Source organism: Galeopterus variegatus, unplaced genomic scaffold (genome assembly GCF_000696425.1).
Source record: "Galeopterus variegatus unplaced genomic scaffold, G_variegatus-3.0.2 Scaffold6831, whole genome shotgun sequence".
Lineage (NCBI taxonomy): Eukaryota > Metazoa > Chordata > Mammalia > Dermoptera > Cynocephalidae > Galeopterus > Galeopterus variegatus.
The window spans coordinates 78651-98193 of NW_007732942.1; the positions used below are offsets into that span (position 1 = coordinate 78651).

The following is a 19543-nucleotide window of genomic DNA, read 5'->3' on the forward strand; positions in this document are numbered from 1 at the left end:
CCATGCCAGATGCAGCTGTCCCAGAATCGTAAGCCAAATAAACCTCTCTTCTTTATAAATTTTAAAAAAAAATGGTATAAGAAAGCAAAGATTAATCCTGTTGGAGCCAAGTCACCAAAAAGGTGACACACCGAAGGGTTGTACAACTCAAAAGAATTGGCCAAAGTGGATGGGGGAGGGAAAGATGGGACACTTCAGCAGAGAAAGAGAGGGAGAGAGAAAGAGAAAAAAAAAAAAAAGGCAAACATAAAGTCATAAAACGGAATGTATGTGAGGGAAACTATTCATATATCCACTCAAATATTTATTAAGTACCTAATACATGTCAGCAAACTGTTCTACACATTTGTGATAAATCAGTGAACAAAAGAGACAGAGGTTGGGCAGGGCAGGTCTCATCAAGAAGGTGACAACTGAGCAAAGATGTGAAGGAAGTGCTAGAGTTACTCATGTGGATCTCTGGGGTACGTATACTCCAGGCAAAGGAAAGAGCCAGTGCAAAGGCCCTAAGGCAAGGGCCTACCTAGTGTTTTTGAGGAACAGGAAGGTGAGCAGTGTGGCTGAAGCAGAGTGAGCAAGGGTGACAACAGGAGATAAAGTCAAAGAAGTAACCACAAGAAGTTACAGGAATTTGATATGACCATCTGTGCATGTTCTGGAGTGTGGGAGGGAGCGGCGAGGCATGAGGCTAGAAAGGAAGAAAAGCCAAGAGTTTGAGTAATTTATTTTCAACTTGGAAAGTGTTGAAACTCCTCTAGTGTCAAACCACTGGCCCTATCCAGCTCATGAAAGCATAATCATATGGCTTCACCTTCAGGAGAAACGTCACCTCATCTTTTTGTCCTCTTCAGAGTTTTGAATCACAGGATACCTGTTTTTCCTTTGAATTAAAAAAAAAAAAACCCACTTTCTCATAAACTAGCCTGTTTTCCTAGAATTCCCTTTCTTTACTGTTACGAATTCTCTCTGAACGTCCCATCACTGCCACGCTCCATCTCATTCTTCCTTAGCAGTTCTATTCATTGCTAACCCACTTTCTCATAAACTAGCCTGTTTTCCTAGAATTCCCTTTCTTTACTGTTACGAATTCTTTCTGAACGTCCCATCACTGCCACGCTCCATCTCATTCTTCCTTAGCAGTTCTATTCATTGCTTCCACAATTGTCCGGGTGATGAAACTATGTCCCAGACAAAGAAATTCATCTACTATGTCTCTAAACGGTTGAAGTCTCTTACAACAAACATATCTTAAATCTGTTCAAGTTTTGTTATCATTATTTAGCAAAAAGCATTTTGTTGGGCTAGATACATATTTTCACAATGACATTGCTTCTCTAACTTCTTTTATCCTCGTGCAGTTGTTTTCCACTATGCTTCCTTTAAGTTAACTGATTTCCATATAGGCATACTATTGTTTCACACAGTGAAATATATATCCCTTCCCTTCTATTAGATCTATTCCTTTTAAAGAGCATGTATTGATTCATTCTACTCACAGATCTCAACTTGGGAACATAACACCACTTAGGTTTTATTAGCCAAATTGTGTTAAGATTTCAAGTAATAGTAATGATAATACTAATGATGATAAAAATCATAGTAACAACAATAAAAGTAATGATCTCCAACATTTTTCGAGTACTTACTACATACTAGACACTAGCTAACCACTTTACATGTATTACATCAATTCTTATCACAACTCTATGAGACAGGTATCATTATTTTCACCCTAATTTTATAGATGAGGGAAAGTAACTCGCCCAAGGTAAGTGGTGGAGCTGGAAGTTAAACCCCAATATAGTTAACGCCTGAGTCTAAGCTCTTAAAAAAGCTATATGATCTCCATACTCTATACAGTTGACCCTTGAATACAGGGATTAGGGGTGCCAACCTGCTGTGCAGTTGCAAATATGCATATAACTTTTGACTCCCCAAAAACTTTACTAATAGCCTACTGTTGACTGGAAGCCTTACTGATAACATAAAGTCAATAAACACATATTCTGTATGTTATATGTGTCATATACTGTATTCTTAACAATAAAGTTAGGAAAAAGAAAATCTTATTAAGAAAGTCATAAGGAAGAAAAAATACATTTACAGTACTGTACAGTATTTATTGAAAAAAATCCACATGTAAGTGGACCCTCGCAGTTCAAACCCAAGTTGTTGAAGGGCCAATTGTATAGTGGTATAAACACTAGGACATCAGTATGACTCCTGAACTGCCTTCCAATTCTCTAATGTTTTCCTTGAGAATTCTTGTGAATTTCTTTGACTAATTCTTTTGAGAATTACCTCCTTCCCTACGTTTTGTCTTCCTTCATATTATATCACCATCTTCTACTGTACTTGCTTTTGCATGTTTGCATATCCTTACTTTATATTCCAGTGTAAAAATCAGGTTGGTGGTTTACATACCAAACATATTCTTCTAAGACACATCCTACTCCATTTCTTATCAGAAGTTCAATTTTGACCATTGTATGTCCCAGTCCCGAAAAAAGAAATCACCCCTAAAATCTATGTAGTATATATTTGCTGTCCACATCTCTCTTTCTCTTCTCAAAAGTAGCATAAAGGGCAAAAAAATATCAGTGGTATGGTATATACCTCATCAGTTGCTCCATCATGGGTCTATATCTATTATCAGGGAGTCACCAACTATCAGAAAGTATCTTCTCCTAGAGAAAGAAGATTCTTTCCACTTACTGTGTTTTCCTTAACATTCATATTTAATTTTACTTTCATGAGATAAGGACTTAAGGATTGTTTTATACCTACAATGGTCTAATTTCTTCTTTAAAGTGTCACATTTTTTCACTCAACTACCTAAATGTGTACTTGTTTTGACTATGCTCTACCCTTTTTATTTTTTTTCATTTCCTTTTTTCAGTTTATCCTCCCCCCCATTATAATTTGTTGTTTCTAATTCTGCTCTACTTTCGTATTTGCCTGTGTGTATAAAAAATAACATTTTTATCTCACTCAGCTTTAATGGGGATTAAATAATATAAAAATTCAACAGAAGCCATTGAACCAGAACTATGGCCAGTATTTCTGAGCATATAAAAACCCAAAATACTGGCTCACATTTATATCTATCCAGTCCAATTATAAGAGTTAAGATATAGCCATTTTGTATGCTTTGATCTCAAAAGTTTGGGTAACCCATGTTTTTTTAGTAATCCAGTAGAAAGAGTTTAGCTTAACAAAGCTAAGCCCATCTTCTCTAGCCTTTCTGGAGACTGTAAGATATACCTAATAGGATAGTGGTATTCTCTTTAAAGAAATATCTTGTAGGGCCGGCCCGGTGGCGCACTGGATAGTGCACCGCTTGGGAAGCGCGGCGGCGCTCTGTCTTTAAAGAAATATCTTGTAGTCTTCAAAAAAACATGAGAAAGTGTCATGTGACTATGTTATCAATGTTTGGGGATTGATTTTTCTGAAAAATCTAAACTTGGGTCAGTGTAGTTCTGAATACAAATTCATCACTGAATACAAGTTCATCATTGATAAATGAACAAATATGTCTCTTAAAAATAAATATATACAAGAAAATAAAAAAGAAGATATAAATAAAACTAAAAATACAAAAAAGGAAAAATATAAAAACACACGCAAAATATGAAATGGTGACAAAAGTTTTCATATAAAAATTCAACATTTCTCTTTTAAAAATGCATCATAAGAAATGGTTAAAACACACTTTATGTCCTATTATTTCAAGAAAAATAAAAGGGCTTTAGGAAAAGTGAAAATAAAAGTGAACACTAAGCAGCCATTAAGAAACTGAAACTAGCAGAGCAGATAGCCACATGATTCCTGAAGGGTTCATAATTCGTTATTTTGCATGGCAAATATTTTACCAAATTGCTAAGTATCAAGTTTTAGAGTTATTTTTTATACACACATGCTCATGTGCTCTCTCTCTCTCACCCCCCCCCCCCCAAAAAGCATTGCCAACTCAAATAATTTGTACCAAATCAAGGAGCATAATGAAAATGAAACACACTGCTAATATGAGTATATAAGGCCAGAGGGCTTTTCCTAAAAGTCAGGGAATGAGTTATCAATTCAAAGAACCTATCAGCAATGTATAAATGATCCTTACAGGATTTCAGTCCAGTGAGAGTTCTATGAGAATACTAGAAAAATAGCTAGGAAACATAGCTTTTAGAAAAAATGAAATTACTGAAGTTTTCAGAGTAAAAAAGAAAAATATTCACAAGATAGGAACTTACCACAATAGACAATAGTAAAAATAGGGAGTAGGGTCAGCAACCAGGGGCAAGAGAGAAGAGAAAACAGAAAGCATTTTAATTAGGGAAATTTCAAAACATATAAGCAGCAAATGGTAGCAAATACATTTCTTAAATGCAAGCATCCATTTAAGTTTTACAAGGGAGAAGCAAAAAACAAACGTGCAACAAATTTAGAAGCTACAAAGCTAAAGGTCCAGTAAAAGGTAGTGACAAGAACAAAAATAAGAAATAAAGTCTGTGCAACTTTTACCATGCAATAAACATGATGATAGAATGATATTAATGTCATAACCAGTGAAAATTATACCTTTCAGTGGTCGATTTAGCATCAAGCAGACTAGTAATAAACTGCTCAGAGGTTTCAATATATTCTTTTATGCCTAATTTTCAGCTAATTCTATTTCGTGTTAGGAAATCTATAGGACCTTTTTTATTCATAGATAACCACGGTTAAGTCTCTTTACATATGTCCTTTTTTTTTTTTCTTTTTGGGGGGCAGCTGGCTGGTATGGGGATCTGAACCCATGACCTCGGTATTACCAGCACCACACTCTCCCAAATGAGCTAACTAGACAGCCACATGTGTCTTAATTGAGTCAAAGAAATGAGGGATTTTATTTTAAGTATTAAAAAGGTCACACACATTTAATCTGGAGAATTAAGGTAGATGTAAAAGTACTGGCTTCAACTGAAGAAAAGCAAACAGTGGGTACTATCACAGAAATGGATGAAAACTCAGTAGTAACATTCTTTCCTAAAGTTTTCTATTTGGGTCCCAAAACAGGGACTACAATGCAAAACCAAACAGAGAACACGATGCTGTTTAATCAACATCACCTGTCTACAAAGTCAGAGGCAAAGCACACACCCTACAAATACCCTAACTTTATATAAACCTGATTTATTACTACCTTGCTTTTACCTCCACAAAATAAATTAGTGTGCATTTTATAGAATTCTTTCCTTTATATAAAGACTTAAAACAATGGTAATCAATTCCTCTCTGCATTTTCAGGAAAGAAAAATTTACATATAACTTTTCATGAGCCTAGCTACTACATAAAAGGAAGCACACACATGTAGTCTTCCTTAAACACTAATATATCAAACACTATCAGAATATGAGGTCAAATTAAATTTCAATTTTTCTCAATCTTTTTATCCTCCCCAACAAAATTTATATGTCAAAAGTGAATTTCTTTCCTCAGTAGTGCTTATACTCAAGGGTAAAGTGACACAAGATCAAATTAACACAGTATCTCATTAATTCTAAGATTTACATTTTTTGCCCACATTTTAACATCTCTATAGTTGGTATTCATCTTTCAACTAATAGAATGTCCTGGTTTAACTCACAGGGTTTTTTCTTTCTTAAAGGCATATAAAATAATAGTATGTGTTATAATTGATGGTGTCTTAGATCAGATGAAACACAGTATATCTATTTACACCTCTGAGCAATAACACATAAATCGACCTCTGTAAAATGAGGTGAAACAGCATGGTTAAAAAAAAGAAATGTGTGTGCAAATGTTGATGAAAGAAATGCTTCAAAGGATAAAAACAAACTAAAGTGATGATAAAGTGGCTCATTTACCAAAGAATCTCATTAGTGTAACATATGGATTTTCATGCACTGCCTACAACCTCTTAATAATAAATTTCTTAAAATAACTTACAGTACTTTAAAAAATTTTCTTTGGTTAATGAATTCAGTTGATAGCAGACAGCAACAGAATACCCACAGCTAGCACATGTGGGCAAAGCATTGGCGTAAGAAATCTGATCAAATCAATCTATTAGTGTCTTTAGCTAACTAAAACATTACCTACCTCCCAGCCAGTACTCTGTATAATAAAAAGTAAAAAAGGGCAAGTCATAAAAAAAAAAAAAAAAACTGTTTAAAAAGAACAACAAAAAAAAAGGCCAAAGGAAGTTCAATATTGTAAGGCATCATATACCATAAATCCTTCTCCGTGAATAGAAGACAGCAGCATATTTTAAACAGCATATTCTTTACTTAAGAACTATAATAATTTTATAAATTTCTTGTTCAAAACCCAGTAGCTAAATTTTGCCTTTTAAAAACTTTAATAAGTGAATGTACAAATTTGGGGGAAAGAGGGCTAGCTGGTTGTCCTGTTTAGGTGTTTAAATTAGATCTCTAATTAAGGAGAACTGCATTTCATTGAAGTATCCAAGCTAAACTGGAATACAAATTGCAATTTTGCTCAAATGCCATTGATACAAATGGATAAAAGTTTCTTGGAAACTACTAGCTCTAGATGTTCCAGACTTGACATGTATAATTTGCACTTTACAGATTTAGAAGCTGGGATGAGGTTCCTTTGATAGTATATATACAACTGATTATTAAAAAGACCCATCTGTTATGATCATAAAACCTAATCAATCTTTTGCAACTTCAGTATTTTGGTAGATGCCAATAAAATCCTGGCTTAACAGGATTGCAGCCCTATTTTAAGACTGTTAGTTTTTCAGATTATATCAATTCATCTAGAACAGCTTAGCCCATGGCAAGAAAGAGGAGGTTAAGCTAATAGATAATAAAGTAGGTCTAGTACTGAATACAAAGGTGGATAACCAACACTCCACCTCCTTAAATAATGGCAGGAGCAGATAATAGCATGGGTAGCATGGGGAAGAAAACAGAAAAGTGGAGTAGGAGGAGGCTCAACATGATATTTCAGAGTATTTCAATGCAGCCAAGGATTTAGTTTCAAGAAATCAATTGTTAGGAGTCTATCTTGCCTTTTTTTGTGTGTGGCTGGCCTGGCTGGTACACATAACTTACTTTTAAACCAGGTTTAATTTGATTCCAATTTTGGTGACAATACATGGATTAAATTCTATAAAAATCAAGTATGGAAGTCATAATATTATAATTAAATATATATAAGATAACCATTTTATTCATTGTTTTCATTAAATATCATTTTCATATTAGAAATATATCAAAGGACAGTTGAATACAAACATTTAGGAAAAACAGTTAAAATTCAGTTGCAGTCATTAAAAATATTAGGAGTTTATTAAAGTTTCACATCATTCAATGAAAAATTAACTTAAATATAAAAGCTTTTGGGGGCAGCAAAGGAATAGATACCAACTTAAAAATCAGATTCGTAATTTTAAATCTACATTGTGAAACAGAAATCACAATTTTTAAATATTTGCTAAACTAGTAACAATTCAAAAAAATAAAAATAAGAAAAGCTATGTGGAAAGTTTATGATCATAATTCATTTTTTGTTAATGAGCCTTGCTTTGGCCATGGATCTTCATTTTGAATGCTCATTTGTAAGCTGATTAAAATGGCCATTTCATGAGATCCAGTTTGACATCAGTACAAAGCAACACTAACACTTTTAGACAGTATTCTCCATTTATACTGAAGCTAGAAATTGGAATCATTACCTGATGAACAATTTTGCTGAATGCTTCTTGAAGTTTACCATGAATTGTGGATAGTTTCTTTGCATCCCGATTAGCTTCATGAATAGGAATAAGAACTTTATAAACCTCATTTACTGCTTCATACATGCCAGCCTATAAGAATAATGTTTATAAGATATTGCTTTCTTTTACATCAATAAGAAAATAAAAGAATTACAATTTATGAATTTACAATATTTTTATTAAGACAACACCACTGAAGCTTCTCCAATAGGACATAAAAACAAACACTACTAAATTTCAGCTGTATTCATTAAGGCTTAATAAAATAATTTTATACAATGTATCATCTCTGGATGAATGGATATGTATGTATATATTAATATATACACATACACACATATGCATACTTATATTTCTATATAATTTGAATTGGACATTCTGTTTCTACTACCAATAATTACTTCACTAGGGCAAATTTGTGTTATGTATATAATTTGTGTTATGTACATATTTTATCTATGCATATAAACTTTTGCAGAAATTAATTAATTAATTAATTTTGTGTGTGTGTGTGTGGCTGGCCAGTACAGGGAAGTGAACTCTTGAACTCTTGACTTTGGTGTTACAAGGCCAGGCTCTAACCAACTGAGCTAACTAACCGGCCAGCCCTGTAGAAGCTAATTCTGAGCAAAGGTCTGAGCAATAGTATGGTAGTTTAGTCAGGCAAGGAACTCAAGATGTAGTTCATAAAGTTCCTGATAAGTAAACTCCAGGCCTCCAACACCTACCTAATAAGGCTCAATATGCAACCAATTGGATGAGTGGCTATAACTTTCCTGGGCACCAGGGCAATGCCCAACATATTGGAAAGAAATTCTCCCTTTCATCTAACAGACAAACTCTATTTATAGTCATGCTAGTCTACCCCAAAAGGAACTTAAATCACCCTAAGACTTTGTTTTATTTTATTATTTAATTTAAATCTTTTGGAAAATATTGGTGGCAAAAGCTTTGTGAACCAAAAAAATATCCGCTGCAGATTACATGCTGGTTTATAAACAAGCAAATGAAAAACACCAGGGGAAGTGATAGATTATTAAGATAAAAAGGAGTAAGCAATGATGCATCTAGAAAGAAAAAATCTGTTCCTAGATAGTTCTCATGGTACTTGAAGAACTCTCTTAAAGGAAAAGTAGGGTCACAAGGCAAAGACAATAAATATACTTGTCACTGATAATACAGAGGTATGAAAATGTGGAAAGGGAATGAACAAGAGTCATTTACCATAGAGAAAGAAGCAGCTGCTTGCTCCAGTAATCCCACAAGTCCTGACTCAGTAAAGTACTTTCCAGAGCAAATACCTTCTTCGTCTGGAGATACCACATCATCTGAGACTGCAGATTCTTCTAAAACATTAGATGAAATATTCTAAGAGGAAAAAAGTTGAAAAAGTTTGTGAAATAAAATTAATTTCCTAGCATGAAAAATGTATATGAAGAAGTAATTGAAGATGAAATATAACTATCAGCTTAGGTTAAAAAGAAAAGGCGAGTTGATATAAAGGTAAAAGATAAATCTCCAAAAACTTGCTGTATTTTGAAACTGACAATAAAATGGCAAAACTATTGCTATATAACTTTTCGCTCCAATAAAAAGTTATGAGAAAAAAAATTTTTTAAAATCATGGGCTAAAGAAAATAGTGATGTGACATAGGATATCTACAGAGACTTAAATAGCCTTTCTTTTTGATTTTAGTTGATCTTCTCGAACTTCTTTACAAAGGAAATTAAGGTACAAAAATGATCTCAGTTGATGAAAAACTCAGGTATAATAAAAGCCCTTCTCCCAATGATATTAGGATCAGTCATCATCTCTAAAAAAGAATGACACATACATACCTTAAATATTTTATTTTAATCTAAATATTTACAACAGATGTATACTCATTTATCAATTTTTGAAGTAGGTCTAAGGCCTTTTCTTTGTATATGAGTTCCCAGATTAGAATTCCAAGTAATATCTCTTGAGTAAAAAAACCCATAATGCAACCATCTTTTAAAATTTCCAGTTTGGGTTTCTTTTTAAAGTAGTGTGAAAATGTGACCTTAAAAGATTATCACATTACCTAGATTTTCAGGAGCTTTTTTCCCAATCTTTTATATTTGTCTGGTCTAAAATGAATCCAACAGCAACTGTTTTAAAGACTCCCCTTTGAGTCTTTGCAAAACATTTAACTTAGTTTTCAGAGAAACAATAACTTTCTTTCTGCATTCTGGTTTTATCAGAAGACATAATATTTAATTAAATTTTATAGTATCTTAACTGTGGCATTAATAGGTTTTAAAGAAAAGCAAACTATAACTGACTTTGGTAAGCAAAGAATTCAACTAGTAAATTGGAGGTATGTACCCTATTAGAGAGAATGGAGAATATTGGTTTATCTGGTGTGTTGAGTAAAAGCCAATTAAGAGTTTCTACTGAATTCTGATCCTAAGTATTTTGAATGTAATACATTTTTATAGATGTTAAAGTCCATAAGTGATTACAAAGCATTAGGGGAAAAAAGAATATATACACATAGCACTGATAATTCACAGGTAAGCAGCTATGCAAAGAGAATTAACAAGAAGTACTCTTTAAAAATGTATTAATGACAATGATAATAAAATGTTAATTCACCTTGTGAACCATCATGCTTTCTTTACACACTGAAAGAATCGGAATACCATTAAAAAAAAGTTAAAACCAAAAAAGGACATACCTTGATTTAACATATACCTGGCAGATTCCTACCTGAAATGTTACACATCCTACAGGAAGATACTTCCGGTCCTCCAGCATGCTCAAATATTCAGCAACAAGTGCTGCTGAGTGGACCAGGCACTGTGCGGCTTCAGCATGATTGCTTCGTTCCGAGTGTTTGCCAGCCATGTTCTGCAACCAGGTCAATCGCAGATCTGGAGAGGTCTGGTAACCCTTGGCAATTCTAATTAGAACAGAAATTCTTCTCAATTAGCATATGCCTCCCAAGCTGGAAGGGAGTTTAGATAGCTTGTTCACAGTTTACCTAGACAGGTTTTTGTTAATGCACACAACCTGTTAAAGTTTTTAAATGGTACGAAAATGTCATTGTGTATGCTTAAAGAAATAATGGTGGCCCATGGAATGAATTTATCAGTTTGGGGGAAGAAGGCAAAAAGAGACATGCCATATTAAAATCTGGCCACTAAGGAAAGAATCAGTAAGGGAAAAAGTATGGGAATTCATGCATTCATCATGGGAATACAGAGAAGTTTTATACTCAAGAAAAAAGATTTATAAAAGGTAGTTTTACCACACCATCTTTATTTTAAAGATAATAAAATTGTTTTAACTATACCTTTAATAAATCCCAAACCTGGAAAAAGAATCATATGGAAAAGAAAAATTCTGAAGTTTTACTATTGTGCCTGTTAAGATACAACAGGAATTACAGATTTCTCAGAGTGTGTCCCTAGATATATTATCCTTTAGGTATATTTAAAATTTCAGGACAATTAATGGTAAACACATTCATGTGCCATATCTTCTTCTTAAAAGACTGATTTTTACATTTAAAATTGGGTCTGGGCCTTCCTAGGATGTCTGGGGCTCAGGACAGTGAGGTATTTAATATGTGTTAAAATTATTTTTAAAAATCCCCATTTTTGAAAATCAATAAATATACTGATATAATAAATATAAATATATGCATAGTTCTTAAAAGAAGTGACACAGGATCTGAAAAGCAGCTGGGAAAAAGTCCATTTTGACTTTTCAATCTACCATTAGAAAATCTCTTAAATAAATTTTTGTATGTTTATTTTTTTATCTAATGATTTCCATGTGTCTTACTAATCCCATTATACAAAGTATAAGCGAATCAAACAAATGCTACCTGTACATTAGATCAATCAACATTTCAGGATCCTCCTGGTGTTCCTTCATTTTAACAGTATCAGAAAGGATCATATGGAGATTGAAAACTAGATCTTGGACCTGCAGCAGAAAAATTATATGAAAACATTCTTTAATTGTCATTCATTCATAACCTCTAAATTAGTTTGGGAGATATTTCAGATAAGAACCTGAAGGTTTGAAGACAAATTATTCAATATTGATATAGTTCTATAGAGTATAGGTATGCTAGGGTTTGGAAAGTGAAGGGTAGCAAACTTTGTATAAATTCCTCAGCAGACTGTTTTTTCAGTTATTTCACCTGGAAACAAGTAGAACTATATTAGAAATAAAATACAGCAATATAGGAAATACAAAAGCAAAGATGGAAAATTTTCTCCTGTGTTTCTGATTTTACAAAAAGGTAGTCTGCAAAAAATTTTGTTTTTTAAGGCAAATTAATTTGATTAATAAATAGGAATAGTGTCTCATCATAAAGTTTTGTCTATATTGCCTAAGTCTACTGTTCTACTTGTTACAAATTTATAGAATTAAACACCAAAGACATTAACTACACCAAAAAGGAAGGATAGCTTAATAAAACAAAAAGATTCAGTCCAATCTATGGTACATAGTATGTGGACTGAAAAAGAAATAAGAGATCCTCCAGCAAAGATCAATGTTTGATTTAACAATCTGGCAAGTGCTTACAAGGGTACCTCAAAAAGATCATGGGAAGATTTGTATTATCTTTCAATAATTTCTTTCCACAAACCTTTTGAAGTACCATCATATTTAACAAGCCTACTTTAATCAATGATCTAGAAAGTAGCATTTCTTACCTGATCAGGAAATGTTGTTTCCCTCAGTTCCAGATCTTCTTCAGCATATGTCAATATAGTCTTTAGAGAACGTCTTAAGAATTCTTCATTAAAATTCTGAGATGTGCCCACCAAGGAGGATAGTGACATTGTTACCTGCATTTTAACCCTGGCAAAGTTCTGTAACAGAAAAATGTAACAGAGTTATACGTCAGGTAAATATTTAATACAGGAAAGCTTAAAGAAAAAAGTCTGGTTTTTTTCCTTACTAAAATAATAGGATATTTAGTGAAAAAATACCATTCTAAGTAAAATATATTTTTTAAAATAATGAAATACGCATATTGAAATCTTAGAGAAAACATAAAACTTACAATTTTGCTGTGAATAATGTGCTACATAACAGGGTTTTTAAAAAGCCATGTATTAGAGTTTAGAGTTGATTTAGAAATTGTGCCCAGGTCTTTACCTCTATCCATTATGAGGTATGTATTATCAATAATAACATAATTTTACAGATTATGTTAAAGAGGTTGACTGACATCACAAAATTCTTAACTGGTAGTTGTAGTATTTAAACTCTAGTCTAAAAAAAATAAAATAAAAATAAACTCTAGTCTATATTTGAACATGGTATGGGAAAATAAATGAAAATTAAACTGTAGTCCATTTCATTAGCTCCATAATAGGAAAAAAGTAATTTAACACACGTCATGCATATACTAGCTTAAGGTAGTAGAATCTTTGGAATGATGCCTTTAAGAGTTTATAACTTACATTCTTCCTTTTTTAGGCAAATTCACTTCTGATCTACCACTCCCCACTATGAAACCACTCTTAAGAGGTTATCACTGATAACCTACGAATTGCCAAATCCAAGATACCTTTCTGTCAATATTCAACTTGACATCATTGTATATTAAAATGTATTCGTTACTTTCTCCTTGAAAATCTCCTGCCTTATCTTCAGTGGCACCACTTTATCCTGGTTTTTCTCTTCATTACCTACTCCTTTTCTGTCTCCTTTATTCCTTGGCTGCCTTCCTTAAATGCTGGTGTTCCCAAAAATTCTATCAAAAACCTTCTGTTTTCACTTGACATACCCTAAATAGCCTGATCATCATGTCTTTGCCTTCAACTAGAATACACACATTTCTGTCTTTAGTTCATATTTCTCTGTAGAGCTCCAGACTATTATATTTGACTAGATAGCTCCATCTGTATGTCTCATGGGTACCTCAGTTATCATGCCTAAAATACCTTCTCTTTCTATTATCTAAACAAATGGTGCTACTATTCCTGTAGTCGCTCAAGCCAAAAATATAGGGGTCATCTCACAGTCATTCTCCCCTATCATTATTCGCACCATAAATCCAATCCATACAATCCCCTAACCTGTTCCAATCTGTCCTTTTGTCATTCCCAATGCCCTAGCTTTAGTTTGCACTCATCATTTCTTATTTGGATTATTGCAATAACTTCCTAGTCAATCTCCCTGCCTTTTTCTCTGATCTCCCAAGGCTGTCTCCCACATAGCACCAAGGAAATTTTTGTAAAATACAAATCTGAACACATAACGTCTCTCCTTAAAATACTCCAGTGGCTCCCCACAGTTTGAGGATAAAACTCTAGTATTCAACTCAGAAAATATGTCTAACTATACAGTGGGAACTGAGAGTACAGTGATAAACAAAACAAGGATGTGCCTATGATAGTTTAGTGTAGGCTTTTCAATTACAACTTTATCCCCTACAACTCTTTTTTCCAGTCATAACCACCATGAAGTGCTAAAAAAAGCACCTCTCTCTGTGTTTGCCCATTTCCTTCTTATCTCCATGCCTTTCTAATTATTTATGTGCCATTTTCATTACCTAAAAAGCTCTATCCACTCATCCATCTGATTGGGTAATTCTTCAGCCTTGATTCAATCATCTCCTCTTTCTGAAAACATATCACTGAAACATAATCTATTATCGTATTTAGTTGCACAGTACCCTGTGATTATCTCTCATTATAAAAACAACAGCAAGCACTAAGTTTTAGTGCTTTGCTCAGTGCCATTTATTGTTATAAATAATTTTATTTAATATTAATTATACAATCCTCACAAAACCATCTGAAATAGGATCACCTATCATTAGATGAATAATACTTGTTTGTATCCTCCCCCACTAGATGCCAAGCTATATGGAAAAAAAAACTGTTCTTTTATCTATGTTTGCCCAATGACATTAATTATACAATCCTCACAAAACCATCTGAAATAGGATCACCTATCATTAGATGAATAATACTTGTTTGTATCCTCCTCCACTAGATGCCAAGCTATATGGAAAAAAAAACTGTTCTTTTATCTATGTTTGCCCAATGACTACCACAGTTCCTAGGACACAGTTCAATACTTCAGTGTCTGATGAATACATCAACCACATATATCACGACCAGTTTTAAATTACCTTATCTTTTTTAGGGGCACTATCAGATACTAATACAATAAATTGCCTTTTCTTCTCTATCATATAAAGCTTTCCTTCCTAATCTAACAAAAAATGTTATAAAAAAAACCTCTTAAGTGTGGTCAAATTTTGGAAACTTTATTTCAAAAACTAAAAAAGGTCAAAAGTAACTAGATTCTTCTTTCTGGATTAAGAAAGAGGAGTTGGCCTTCAGTAAAAAACAGGAAAATGTGAGACAGCAATTCCCCACTTCTCCTCCTGGATTTTATGCAAAAATAAAAGATGAACAGGAAAACACTCATAAACTTTATCTTCATTGAAATGAAGAAACATGTATAATCCACATAATAGAAAAATGCATAAAGGTTGCCAAGACAAGCTAAGATAGGAAGCAGTTCCAATAAAAGGCAAGGAAGGAAAAGCAAATAGTGAGGAATCCTAGGGTACAGATTTCAGTACTAATGAAAACAAAAATACTTCCTTTAAATAAGAAACTCAACTCAAAGTGATAGAACTGTCTTGAAAAAAAAGAGAAAAACAGAAATAAAGATGAAATTTTTAGTGTTAAAAGGAAAAAGAGAAAATGATAGGTAAAAAGTAAAGCAAAAAAAGATTCAGCATATGTAACATTGGTTCCTGGTAGAGAAACCCCAAACACTGGAACAAGGCAAATATTTAATTTAATTATTATTTTTACCATGTTGTTTTCATTACTATAACTTTGTAGTATATTTTAAAGTCATGTAGTATAATGCCTCCATCTTTGTGCTTTTTGCTCAGAATTGCTTTGGCTATCCAGGGTCTTTTGTGGTTTCACATACAGCTTAATATAGTATTTTCTATTTCTGTGAAGAATGGCATTGGTATTGACTTTTTTTTTTTTTTTTTTGGCAGCTGGCTGGTACGAGGATCCAAACCTCTGCCCTTCATGTTCTCAGCACCACATTCTAACCAAGTGAGCTAACAGGCTAGCCTGTCATTGGTACTTTGATAGGCACTGCATAGAATCTGCAGATCCCTTTGGGTTGTATGATCACTCCAACAATATTAATTCTTCCAATCCATGAACATGGGATGTCTTTCCATTTTTTGGTGGCCTCTTTAATTTTTTCCATCAGCATTTTATAGTTTTCATTGTAGAGATCTTTCACCTCATTGATTAAATTTATTCCAAGGTATTTCAATTTTTGGTAGCTATTGTAAATTAGATTGCCTTCTTAATTTCTTTTTCAGCTAGTTTGTTGTTGGTGTATAGAAATGTTATTGATTTTTTTATGTTCATTTTGCATCCTATGACTTTACTGAATTCACTAGATCAGCTCTGTAAGTATTTTGGTGGAGCTTTTAGGTTTTTCTAAAGATGACATCATGTTGTCTGCAAACAGGGACAATCTGCCTTCACCTTTTCTGATTTGGATGCCTTTTCTTTCTTTCTTTCTTTTTTTTTGCCTAATTGCTCTGGCTAAGACTTCCAGTACTATGCTGAAAAGAGTGGTGAAGGCATGCATCCTTGTCTTAGTCCTTGATCTTAAAAGAGAAGCTTTCACCCTTTCTCTGTTCAGTATGTTAGCTGTGGGTTTGTCAAATATGGACATTATTGTGTTGAGATACTTTACTTTCATACCTAATTTGTTGAGAGTTTTTATCATAGAGTGTTGAATTTTATAAGATAATTTTTCTGCAACTACTGAGATAATCATAGTGTTTTTGTCCTTCAGTAGTTGATGTGAAGTATTACACATATTGATTTGTGTATGTTGAACCATCCTTGCATTACGAACATAAATCCCACTTGATTGTGATGTATAATCTTTTTGATGTGCTGTTGAATTTGGTTTGCTAATATTTTGTTGAGAATTTTTGCATCAATATTCTTAGGGATACTGGCCTATAGTTTTCTTTTTTTGTTGTGTTCTTGTCTGATTTTGGTATCAGGGTGATGTCGGCCTCATATAATAAGTATGGAAGAATTTCCTCTTCTTCAATTTTCTGAAATAGTTTGAAAAGAAGAACTGGTATTAATTCTTCTTTAAAAAATTGGTAGAATTCAGTAGTAAAGCCAACTGGTCCTGGGCTTTTCTTTGTTGAGTGCCTGCTGATTAGTGATTCAATCTTGTCACTCACTATTGGTCTGTTCAGGTTTCCTATTTCTTCTCGGTTCAATCTTGGTAGACTGTAAGTGCCCAGAAATTTATCCATTTTCTCTAGGTTTTCCAACCTGCTGGCATATAGCTGTTCATAATCATAAGTCTCTAATGATTCTATTTCTGCAGTATTAGTTGTGATGTCTCTTTTTTCATTTCTGATTTTATTTACTCAGTTCTTCTCTCTTTTTCTTAGTCTAGATAATGGCTTGTCAATTTTGTTTATCTTTTCAAAAAACCAACTTTTGTTTCATTATTTTTTTGTTTTCTTTTTTGGTATCTATTTATTTAGTTCTGCTATGATCTTTATTATTTCTTTCCATCTATCAATTTTAGGATTGGATTGTTCTTGTTTTTCTAGTACCTTGAGATGCAATGTTAGGTTGTTTACTTAAAATTTTTCTACTTTTTTTGATGGAAGCATTTACTGCTATAAACTTCCCTCTTAGTACTGCCTTTGCAATATCCCATAGGTTTTAGTATGTTGTGTTTCTATTTTCATTTGTTTCACAAAATTTTTTATTTCCTTCTTAATTTCTTTTTGACTCATTGGTTATTCAGGAGCATACTGTTTGATTTCCATGTGTTTGTACAGTTTCCACAGTTTCTCATTATTAATTTCTAGTTTTATTGCATGAAAAGATACTTGGTATGTTTTCAATTTTTAAAATTTGTTGAGACTTAATTTGTAGACTAACATGTGGTTTATCCTGGAGAATGTTCCATGTGCTGATAAGAAGAATGTGTATTTAGAGTTGCTGGATGAAATCTAATTAAATGTCTGTTAGGTCTGTTTGGTCTATAATGCAGTTTAAATCCAAGTTTCACTGCTGATTTTCTGTTTAGATAATCTTTCCAATACTGAAAGAGGGGTGCTGAAGTCCCCAACTATTATTATATGAGGTCTGTCTCTCCCTTTAGATATAATTATACTCACTTTACATATCTGGGTGCTCCAATTTTGTTTGCATATATATTTACAACTGTTATATCATCTTGCTGAACTCATTGCTTTATCAACGTATAATACCCTTCCTTGTCTCTTTTCATAGTTTTTGATTTAAAGTCTATTTTATCCAATATAAATACAGCTACTCCTGCTTGGTTTTGGTTGCCATTTGTGTGAAATCTTTTTTTCCATCCCTTTACTTTTAGTCTATGTGTGTCTTTAAAGGTGAAGTAAGTTTCTTGTAGGCAGCATATATTTGAGTATTTTTTACTAATCTGATCAGCCAGTCTATGTTTCTAAATGGGGAATATAATCCTTTTACATTTAAGATTGTTACTGAAAGATGTGGCCTTATTTGTGAGGTTTTGTTAATTGTTTTATAGTTGTTTTGTATATCCTTTGTTCCTTTCTTCCTCTTTTTTGTTTCTCTTTGCTGTTTGGTGGTTTTCTGTAGTGATAAGATAATTTCTTTCTCTTTCTCATTTGTGTATCTGCTCTACCAGCAAGTTTTATTCTTTTGTATGTTTTCATGATGTTAGTTGTACTGGTCTTATTTCTGTTGCTTATAACAAAATACCTGGAAATGGATGATTTGCAAGAAAACAAAACTTATTGCTTACAATTTTGGAAGCTGCAAAGTTCAAAGTCCAGGGAACACATCTACTGAGGGTCTTCTTTGGTGGTGTCTTTATAGCAACACAGGTGTCTCACATGGCAGAAAAATGGTAGAGCAGAGAAAGAGAGAGAATAACCTCCTCATTCACTCTTTTTAAGCCATCAGAAGCACTCCCATTATTTCAAGAATGAATCAATCCATTCATGAGGGTACAGTCCTCACAACCCAGTCACCTGTCCAAGGCTCCACCTTTCAACTATCACAACAGGATTTCCCATCCTCTTAGCACTGTTATAGTGGGGACTAAGCCTCCAACACATTAAACTTTTGGGGGGACACAATTCAATCCATAATAATTGTTATTGTCCTTTTGCTTCCAGGTGTAGGTTTCCCTTAAGGATTTCTTGTAGTGCTTGTCTAGTGGTGATGAATTCCCTCAGCTTATGTTTGTCTGGGAAGGATACTATTTCTGAAAGATAATTTGCTGGGTATGGTATTCTTGGCTGGCAGTTTTTTTCTTTTAGTACCTTAAATACACCACCCCATTCTCTCCTCGCCTGTATGGTTTCTGCTGAGAAATCTGCTGTCAATCTGATGGGAACTTGACACTTACAGATGACTTGACACTTTTCTCTTGCTGCTTTTAGAATTCTTTGTCTTCAAATATTTAATTTTATACTCAAGAAAACTTTCTGAAATAAATGAATTAAGAGTACACATTATGTGCCTGAGAAAATTAACAAAAATCAGTCAATACCAAGATATACTCTAGAAAAGGTATTTAATATTCAACATATATAAAAAGAGAATCACTTCAGCAGCTTGGGGGAATAGTTTATTTTAGAGGGAGAAAAATACCAGCCTATGTTCAGATATCTCTAGAACAACACTTAATGCCAGAAGACAATCGTCCTCAAATTCCCTTTTTTTAAAAATTAAATGTGCTTTAGCTG

General features: G+C 33.2%; 1 protein-coding gene across 1 annotated transcript in view; it reads right to left on the reverse strand.

Moving 5' to 3' along the window:
* The window catches only part of LOC103606769 (dedicator of cytokinesis protein 7-like), a 76810-nt gene that overhangs the window by 40247 nt on the left and 17020 nt on the right, over positions 1-19543 (reverse strand). The window contains exons 7-12 of the mRNA XM_008591316.1: positions 12447-12605; positions 11606-11706; positions 10483-10675; positions 8973-9116; positions 7707-7838; positions 6101-6115 (exon numbers count right to left, since the gene is read on the reverse strand). Coding sequence (XP_008589538.1) covers positions 6101-6115; positions 7707-7838; positions 8973-9116; positions 10483-10675; positions 11606-11706; positions 12447-12605 — 744 coding nt within the window. The remainder of the gene's footprint in view (positions 1-6100; positions 6116-7706; positions 7839-8972; positions 9117-10482; positions 10676-11605; positions 11707-12446; positions 12606-19543) is intronic.